This window comes from Centruroides sculpturatus, unplaced genomic scaffold, assembly GCF_000671375.1.
Source record: "Centruroides sculpturatus isolate CEXI.00-Female unplaced genomic scaffold, Cexi_2.0 scaffold793, whole genome shotgun sequence".
Lineage (NCBI taxonomy): Eukaryota > Metazoa > Arthropoda > Arachnida > Scorpiones > Buthidae > Centruroides > Centruroides sculpturatus.
The window spans coordinates 279371-290007 of NW_019385190.1; the positions used below are offsets into that span (position 1 = coordinate 279371).

A 10637-nucleotide genomic window follows, 5' to 3' on the forward strand; every position below is an offset into this window, starting at 1 on the left:
AAATAAAAATTTTTTGGCGGTTTTCTTGTTTAAATTTTCGGCAGTTGCTAAGCGATAAATGTTTGTTATTAGTTTTATTTTTTTTTAAAAAAAGTTTGCTTTCTTTCCGTTTATTTGATGTCGCGTGTAAGGTATGACTTTTAACTTTTTAATTTCAAAATATTATTATTAAAAGTAAATGAAAGTAAACTATTTAACTCTAGAGAACGTCTTAACGATTGCAGTGATTGACAATTTATTAATTCAAATCTTATTTTATTAGATAATTATGTAAGAAAAATGAGCATTCAATGGAAGAACTTTACATTTTCTGAAGCTTACATCAATGAATATCAAAAACTTGATCTTATTTACAAGATTCAAACCTTAGATGGCATTTATTATGAGTCTGAAGTAAGAATTTTGTTTATATAATAATAGTAATATTAAAGTACATTTTGAATGCTTTAGCTGTGTCACTGTATCTAGCTATCTTACTATTACATCTCAAATACCTTAAGTGTATAATTAATCAATTACTTCACATACAAGTTACTTTTGATTAAATGGATATGACTTTTAGCAGATTTAAAAGTAATTTATAGCACATTCAATGGTTAGTAAAGAAAATAATGGCTGATAGAGTATAAAGTAATTATATTTAATTACAGAAAATGGAAATAACACCGAAAAGACGTGTAATGATTACATGTCTATTAGGGTGACCGAATGTTCCCAGTGTTTCCTGTTTTTAACATTTGGTTGTTGAGTCAATCTTTGAATAAAACAGTTTAGTCAATCTTTACCTATGTGCACCGTCATGGCCACACAGTGGGGACTCATGTTCTAACCTAACCTATTCTAATAAATTACCAAATTATTGGTAATTTATTAGAATAGGTTAGATTAGGTTAGAACATGCATTTGGTAATTTATTAGAATAGGTTAGGTTAGGTTAGAATGTGGGTCCCCACTGTGGCCATGATGGTGCACATAGGTTAACCATAAGATTAACCAACAGTTTTATTAACATTCCAGTATAATATCAATTTATAGATCAATAAATAAATTTTTAAAAATAATTGAAGTTCAATCAGTTTTAGATCCCATTTTCACTGATTCTCAATTGTGTCTTAAGTTGGATTGTAAATGTTATAGTTGGTATAACTGTATGCAAAATAGCAATTGACAGCAACAAATTTTTGCCCTCTAGTAGACAACACATGAAATTAAACTTAACCTATTTGAACCTAATCTGAGTTGCTAAAATATTTGGATTTGTGTGAGATGAAACAAAACAGTGGAATTTAAAAACTCCAAAATTACTTTTTGTTGAAGATCAATGGAACATCACTTGCCAAGTAATCTCTTGTTTATCAAATAATGTATTTCATTCCCCCAATTGAACATACTCCATCTTTTCTCTATATTTCGTTTTTTTCTTTTTCAGATTTCAATAAAAACTGATGCATTTAGCAGCCAATTTTTAATTTTTTTTTCCTGTTTCACAGAAGAAAAAAATAAAAATCTGGATTTATCAATGATTTCTTAGAAATTTTCTCTCATTGGTTACAAAACCAGCAACTGATTGATTAAAATCAATAGAAGAAAATAGCAAATGTTAAAAACTGTATTATACAAGATCAGTATTTATTGGACAAGACAGACTATTCTTACACAAGTGATAAGACAATTTTATTTAATATCATATGTCCAAAATGACTACAATTAATTTCTAAAATGTAAAGTTTAAAATATATATAAGATATATTTAATTGTCCATTTAAAATTTGAGAACACATTGCCTTGAAAAGCTGCTTAAAACAGCTTTGTTAAAAGACAGTTTAGCAATAACCACTGTAAGTTAACAGCTGCAGCACTAGTGCAGCAAAGTTTGGAAGTACTGAAAACAAAATTCAAGGTAGATACTACAAACAGCAAAGTACTTGTAAACGTTTTTAGATAGGATACATATCATTAACATTAAATAATATAATTTTTATAACATAATTTGTGTTATTTCTGAGAACATATTTGATTTATATGAAAACAGTGTTTACAAACAACAAAGCAGCAGTAGTATAGCTATTTCTCTCAAAAGCATAATTTGCATAACATAGCTTCTAGTAGATTAAGTAAAGTAGCTTTACTAAGCAATGTAACTTGAAGTGCAGTACCTACCTGGCACCACAACATCTCATATTTCTTAGTTTTACTGTTCTCTGGTTGATTCACTGGATTTTTTTAAACTCATTTTGCCCTGTGGATACTGACCCATTGTGGGTTTGGTCAAATCTATGATTCGCAAGAGATAAAAGTTATCTCTTGCGAATCATAGATTTGACCAAACCCACAATGGGTCAGTAAAGGATGAAACCTGACATTTCCAGGACATACCACCCCTGAAAAATTCTTGGAGTTACAATCCCAAATTCAATTCCAGATCTCCAGAGCAGTAGTCAAATGCCTTAACTACCTCAGCCATCTTCACTGGATTTCAAACACAATTTGAAATAGAAAATCTGTTTGCAAATCAGTTGCAGAAAATTTTGTGATTTTATGTGATTGTGAAATTAGTATTAGAAAAATACTGTGGTTATATAGAACCTGTGTCTATCTGTTTTCATGTTGCAAAAAGTGATCATGAGATAGACTTTAAAAATGGTGGGTATAAAAATAAAAAATATAAGCAAATAACATACATTTAGGAAATAGTTCATGATCTTCTTACCAATATAAATTTGATTAGAAACATGTTTCAGTTATACTATAAAAACTTGTTAGTAACAGAACTTAAAACCTGTATTTATCAAAAAAAATATATTGTAAAAAAATAAACATTTTCAATTACTTTAAGTGATTATCTATAAGTTTATACTTTTTGTAAACTGAATGATAAATTCAAAAGACAGTATTCTAAATCAGAGTTGTTCAACCGAAATTGTTTACTGGGCCAAAATCAAAAATAAAAATACAATATGGACCGCATGTATTCATTTAAACAAAACACACATTTATACAGTATTTTGTATGTATTTTAATGTGAAACTTCCTTCTCAATTTTTTTCACTTAATTTTTTAATATCAACAGGTATTTTTGGTGTTGTACAACATAATTGGTTTTTTAAATTTTTATTGGTCAATCTATTATGACTTTTACATTTAACAATCTTCAATTTTCGGAAGAAAGATTCAAAAGATAGGTGATTCCCATTGTAGCTGTAATGCTCATTGCATTTTTTTAGGTTGGAATTTATCATTATAGATGTATTTTGTATAAAACTGAACTTTGTTATTGTCCTCAAACATATATTTCAATTCAGAAGATGAATGGAGATCTATCAAATCTATCTGCAAATTTGTTGGAACTTGTTCCACAACTCCAATGTCAAATGGACATAAGAAAATATTAAATGTATTCTCATAAATTTTTAAATATGAAAATCTTTATTGAAATTCTCTTAGTAAATTAGTAATTTCTTGTGCATATTAAGAAAAATGTTTTTTTTTATTATTAAATTTATGTAATTTTGGATGATGAATTGTAGTTTTTGATTTTAACTGACTTTCATAAAGTTTGAGTTTTGCTATGAATGCTTTTATATTTCGATAACAGTCTGTAATCAGTTTGTTTTCACCTTAATGCTTATTAAGTTCGTTTAATTTCATTGTGATATTAGTAAGGAAACATAAATCCAAAAGCCACTGTCCAGCATATAATTTAGGAACATTCTGGTCCTTTTCATTCATAAAAATTCAAATTTCTTCTCTCAATTTCCAAAATTTTTTAAAGCATTTTCCACAACTTAATTAGTGGCGATAACTAAACAGAATAACTTTATTAAAAATGGCTGTCAGGTTAAAGAAAAGAAAACCAGTAACTAACAGTAATCCAATTTTGAAATGACCTACAGAACATAACTGTTACATGAAGCACCCTTTGGTGGCTGACTATAATCAAATAACTTGCACAGTAAAACATAATTAAACCTGTTAACAATCTAAACTTGGAATGATTTGCAATTTTAAATCTATATGCTCATGTAAATGTGTAATTCTAATTAAAATTTTATTAGGAATATTTCCAAAGAATTTAAAGAAAACAATAAAATTTCTTATCATTTATTGGAAACAGAAGATCATTGTAACTTAATTAATTAAGAATGTATCTATTGTTTGACAATTATTATACATATAGGGTAAATTTAAGGAAAAATAATTTCATTATACCAAAACACCAATTTAAAAATATTTGTTGTTGTAAACATACTGATTAAATACATGTGGGTACAGTACATACTATATATATATATATATATATACATGTATATTATATGTAATACATTTGAAGCTTTCTTTAAAAATATTTAATACTGTTTTAATTTCTGATTGTACATGATAAGATGTTATACATCATATTAATGTATTTATACATTTGCTATTTCATTGTAATAAGAATCTATACAAGATAATTACTGTTTTAAAAGGGCTGCACAAAACCATTGAGTGGGCCCAAGGGTTGGACATCACTGTTCTAAATGATATATATATATCATGTCCACACATTCATGCAATATTTAGATGATTGAAAATATACATAAAAATTAAGATAAATAAAATTAGTTGTGCATTAAGAGCTTAATATTTATTATATTTTAATTTTAACTTTCTTGTAATATGCAGTGTGTAGCGTCTTTGTAATCCAAAAAGATAATTGGTAGACGAACGAACAGCAAAATTACAAAGACGCTACACACTGCATTTGATGATACAGCAACCACATCCTCTACATTTCTTGTAATATATTATTTGTTTAATTGTATTGATAGTTTATGAGGATGTCACTTCTTGATATTTTAATTTAAAATATGAAACATACTGTTAAGAATAACTGTTAATTAAATTTAAATTAGTTCTTTTTTGTTCTTTGTTTTTGTTTTGATCTGAAAATGGAACTAATGTTCTGAAAATATTTATTCTTTGTTAAAATTTTTTATTTCCATTTTATGTGTTATAATTTTTTTCAGTGTTAAACAAATTTTTAATAAGCAAATCTGAATATTGCAAGGTCTCCATCTGAGGCCAAAACCGCAACCAAAATCTGTGTTAAAAGAAAAGTTGTTTCCCTTAAGATGTGTTTGATAAATAAAATCTTATGAGGGAACAGATTGGGAATTCGACCAATTTCTCCAACAGTTATGTAAACAGGAAGATAGTATGTATAATAAAACCAATTATCACAAGGTTGCAGCTAGGGTAAAAATGCTTGACTTTGAATTATGGGCAGACTCACGACAAAATTCAATAAACATATTCTGCATATGTCTGATCTCCGAATTCTGTCTCAACTGTCCCTGGCAACAACTAGGGACCAATCGGAGGGTAAGGGATAGAGATCATGACCAATCAGAGCATCTGATCAGGGATGCAAAATTTTTAAGAGGCTCAAATTCAAGGACAGAGGGAGAGATTTTTCAAACTTTTCCTGTTGTGTTCTTTGCTTCCTGGGATATTTGTATCTGCTTTGCCTCACCAGGCCAGAGGAGATCTTCACCCAGAAGAAGGGGCTTTTCCTAAGTTCAGGAGCTCTCCAGCTGAAGCAAAGATCTTTTATCCAGGATATAAGACCAATAAACAGTGTTCTTCGCACTCTCCATCAGGATAGTCCATATAAAATGCCGATCCACTAAGAAAGAGTGATCATCTTTGGTACTTTCTCATTGCAAACATTGCATCTTGTCCGGACACTGCATGTTGGATTAGTTTTAAGGATATTTGGAGATCTGTTTTGGTGTAAGATGCTTTTTGGTATATTAATAAATGGGTGTTAATTTGTAAATGGAGTTCATGCCTCTGTGTCAAACGCCACCACCCACATATGCTGTTCACCCCTTTTCGCCATTCTGAATGACACCTAAATTAAGGGAGTGTCAATCTCGATGCTAGGATATCGGGTCCATGATAAAACATATGGGGGTCCGCCACAGTGTTTTACTAAATTTTTATTCTTTTACTTTTAACAAAGACTAGATTATAAATGCAAAACATTAAGTTCCAAATTTTTTATATTAATAGTATGAATGAAGAAATCTAAAAATATTTGTTTTTAGTAAATGTTAGTAGTATAAGTTTTTTTGTTAACTTTTTAATCATAAATTCCAGCATAAATTCTTTAATAATGATTGTTTTTGACCTTTACTGTTCTAATTTTTAATAAAAGTTAGAATTTAATTTTATAAATATTTGCAGATATAATATGCTGAATTATATTTTGTCATAAAAATGAATTAATAATTTATTCAGTATTTTTGTAAAATGTTTTTAATTTAATTTTTTAACACAATATGACTTCTAACTTTAACACTGCGATGAGTAATAATAATCCACAAAAACCTTTATATAATTTTAATTTTAATAATAACCTTTAACTTTTTATATGTTAATATATTTTATGAAATGTAGTATTAAAAAATTATGACCAAAATTAACTTTAATCTTTCAAATAATGTTAAAGTTTTGATATGTGTTTGTATATGTATGTAAGTGTGAGTTTATATACTTTTTATAATTATAACATAATAAATTTTTTGTAGCATCTAAAATCATCAGTCACCCATCTAATAGCTGTTGAACCAAGTTTAACACCTAAATACTTATCAGCATGTGCAGCAGGTCAGTTGTTATTTTTTTTATATACAACAAACAATTTGTGAAAGTTTTATAATTTTTTCTGCTTAAACAACAAAAAATTTAATTGTTGTGTTAATCAAATATTCAAAAATATATTTAATAAAATAATTTAAATATACTTTTTAGTCATTATTAAAATTATAATTAAAAAGTATATACCAGGGGTGGGCAAGCAAGAGTTCAGTGGGAGCCGAAATGTTGGTTTTGCAAAATGCATAGGAGCCGCAGTTCTGTACTTTTTTATTTTGTACTGCAGTTCTGTACCACGATTTTGTTATATAATATAAAACAAATATTGAATTTTTTTAATAAGCATATTTTCACAAAATTGTGGAAATAAAATTGAGAAAATAATAATAAAAAGCAGAAATTAACCCTTTCAGCAAGAGCCACATGTAACTCAAAAAGAGCCGCATTTGCCCATGGTGGATATTTACAGTAGAATCTCATTTTAACAGATCACAGAACAATAGCTTTTTCCCAGGTCCTGCCAAATCAGTGTAATTATTCCTCCTTTTAGCAGATCCATTATTTGGAATAACGGATTCTTTTTCCTATCCCCATGCATGTATTGTAAACTTGATGTTTTTTTAATGTTTAGTTAACATTCAGGTGTTTCTGAAAATTTAGAGTTTCACAATGAATTTGTTAGCCTACATCTGAGATATCTACAATTAAAGAATTGTACAAAGAGAGTCAGTGAATTGATATGATTGAGGAGGACTCACTTAGACTTGATGGCCTTGCTCAATTTTGGCGCTACCTTTGATGCAGACCCAAATTTTAGTCAAAATTTAGCAAGGCCATTGAGTCTTTCCATGATGAGTATCAGCATAAATGAACATGATATTGCTAATTTCAAGTGGTTGTTGCATTCAATAGGCAGAAAAGCAGCATCAAAACAAACCAAGATGGGCAAGTATTTTAACAAATTGTGATATCAAGTGCTAATGACCATACATAATTTGCCTCTTTGTACTTAGAGTATATACAGTTTCTGTTAGCTTTATCATACACATATACAGCATAACTTATGATCTTGTGACATTGTATTCCTGTAAAGAACAGAGAACTCAAGAGACTAAATACTGTAATTTCAAGTACAGATATTTTTTATATGTAGATAGATAAATAACAAATATTTTCTTGGATATGTGAGAAATTTGTTGTTCTTGATATAATGGATTCTTGGAACAACAGATGATTTTCGGTGGCCTGAGCAATCCATTAAAATGAGATTCTACTGTATTAATAATTTTGATAATATATGATCTTAATTTTAAATTCAGAAGTGTAAGAACGCCGATTGGGGGGGAGATTTTTATTCCCTACCATCGGGATGGTCTAAGGTCTTAGCGTATGTGGGTGGCGGTTTTTAAAGGCAGCAAAGACAAGTGTTTACAAAGGTAAACCGTTTATTCAGGACGATAATGCTTACATAATTTTTGTTGGCAAAGGTCCTTAAGTTCAGAACTTCGGGTTGTCTTCGTAAGTTGTTTTCGGTGTCGCTCTGGTCCTACACTGGAGGGGCCCTGTGACTGCGTCGAGCGAGAAGTTCGAGATCTGCAGTGACAGCACACAAAAGATGAAAAAAGCACGACAGCTGTCGACAAACGAACACAACAGGTAGTCTAGGTGGAAAAGTCTTAGAGGAAGTCTTAGTGGAAGTCCCGATGTCCTTGTATTTTGCGTTTTTATAGGGTTTTTGCGATCGGCTCCTTGTCAATTGGATAGATCTTACATCACCGTTTTCCAATTGGTCATCCACCTGTCTCCAGGTGTAAATGGAGCTTCGTTAAGTTCGTGGAAAAGGTCGGTTGGAGATGGTTTATCCGACACCATCTTTTCGAATCTGATCGTTTAATTGTTAACTATGACACCTTCGCTCATCTAGACATTTTTTTATCTAGTTTTGTTTTGCTTTCTAAACTGCGTCTTAACTTTTAATATTTTAAATTTCTTCTTTTTTCATCTAAAATTTGGTTTTTCCGTCGACGTCATTTGATGAGCGTCAACGTCAAAGTCGGGTGTCACCGATTTGACACTTATAATTTGCTTTCCTGACGATTTAACATAACAAATTTTTACATATCTTTCCTTTTTTTAGGGGGAGGGGCTATTTCCAGGGCCTCACAGAAGCATGATTTATTTTACTTATAACATTTGTCTAGATTTTTAATTTAGTAAATTTGATGGTTTGATGATTTTGTCAATATAAAATATATTTTTACAAAATAGAAAAAATATCTAGGAAATGTTTATTTTTATAAATATCATATATAAATATAAAATGGTATTAAATAAAATTTCTGTATTTATCATAGCTTATTTAATATTTTTGTTAATGTACTCTTATTCATTTAAAAAAACACTCAAAATTAATAAACTTTAGGGTAACAATGATTTTATGCTGACCTTGTTTTCTGTTGCAAAATCTTTGAGTTTTAATTTCAATTTAATAAATTTCATAAAAAAAGCTTTTTATCTGTTAATAAGTAACCAATATAATGATGAATCAAGTTATGAAAATAGTACATTTCAATAATTTTTCTTACACTTAAAATTAAAAATAGAAACTTGAAAGTAAAATGTAATTATTACTGCTGTAATGACTATAATAATTACCTAATTACATTGATTACTTTTTCAAAATCCTATCTTAAAATCTAAAATATAGAAAATTGTTTTATTGCAATGAAATTTTTTAGACTACATAAAACTTAGTTGCATTAAGGATAGAAAATTGTAATTTTTTTTTTTTTGAAAAGTACCATATTGAATTTCTGCTGATGAAAAAATTACAAAAATTTGAAAAATATTGTTAATTAAAATGACTGGTTTTCTACTGAAAATTAAATTTATTGATATTATCATGTTATAATAATTGGGATTAAACAAGAACTTTGAAGAAGATTAATAGTAATAACATTAATATTCATCAGAATACATTTTTCCTGGTTCTTTTGAAAATTATAAATATAATAAAACTAGATCAGTTCTGGATAAAAAAAGAATCTTTATTATCAATGTAACTGAAGTGAAGTCTTGTTTACAGTACAAAAATCATGTTATATATATTAACAGATATAATGTCATCAATAAGACTAATTGATATATGAAAATATTGGTTAGGAATTTTTCCATTAATTGAAGTTTTGATGATAGATATTTTTATTTTAAAACATTTGAAATTATTGGCTTTATAAATTCCCACTGACATCCATCTATCTGTTTGTCCTTTCTTAATCTCAAGAATGGAGTTAGATGAAATTCAAGACCAGATATATAAAGCTTAGGAGCAGGAAGACCAATTAACTATATATGAACTTCCAGTCCAGACTGGAAGTCTTGTGATGTTATATAATAGATCCACTGCACATTAATGGTATTAATAAAGGAATAAGAAGCACATTGTAGAACTGATTCTCATGAAGACACAAAGCATTTTAATGTCACTATTGGATGAATATAAAGCTTCATAATTGATATGTAATCAATCATCCTTTGGCCCAGTTAGTCTAACTGGCTCCCAATTTCCTATCATTTTACCACATGAACAGTCATTTCTTTCCCTTTCTATTCTTTTGCAAAGAAACTTACAAAGCAATAGAAGGAAATTGATTATTGGTTTATTATGATAACACAATAATAATAATAATAATAAACATTTTCAAGAAAATCAAAACACACACAAAACATGAACATCACAACACACACATTACAGAATACATCGATACACTAAAACAGAAACTTGCAGCCAAAGCACGTAGACTCAAACGATACAAAACATGTACATTACGAAAACAACAAAATAAATTATTCACAAACAATGAAAAACTTTTCTACAGACAAATCAGTACCAAAACAAACACTGATACACAGCACAGTGGCACACCAACAGAAGAAGAACTCACAACTTATTGGTCTTCTCTTTGGTCCAATGCTGTTACACACAATGCTGATGCAGG

At 28.8% G+C, this 10637-nt stretch overlaps 1 protein-coding gene across 1 annotated transcript in view; it reads left to right on the forward strand.

Annotated features, from left to right (window-relative positions):
• The first annotated feature begins 19 nt into the window (after window positions 1-19).
• Window positions 20-10637, forward strand: part of LOC111635934 (SMC5-SMC6 complex localization factor protein 1-like) — an 87054-nt gene continuing 76436 nt past the window's right edge. The window contains exons 1-3 of the mRNA XM_023381074.1: window positions 20-131; window positions 263-393; window positions 6573-6651. Of these exons, the coding sequence (XP_023236842.1) occupies window positions 280-393; window positions 6573-6651 (193 nt within the window). The 5' untranslated portion in view covers window positions 20-131; window positions 263-279. The remainder of the gene's footprint in view (window positions 132-262; window positions 394-6572; window positions 6652-10637) is intronic.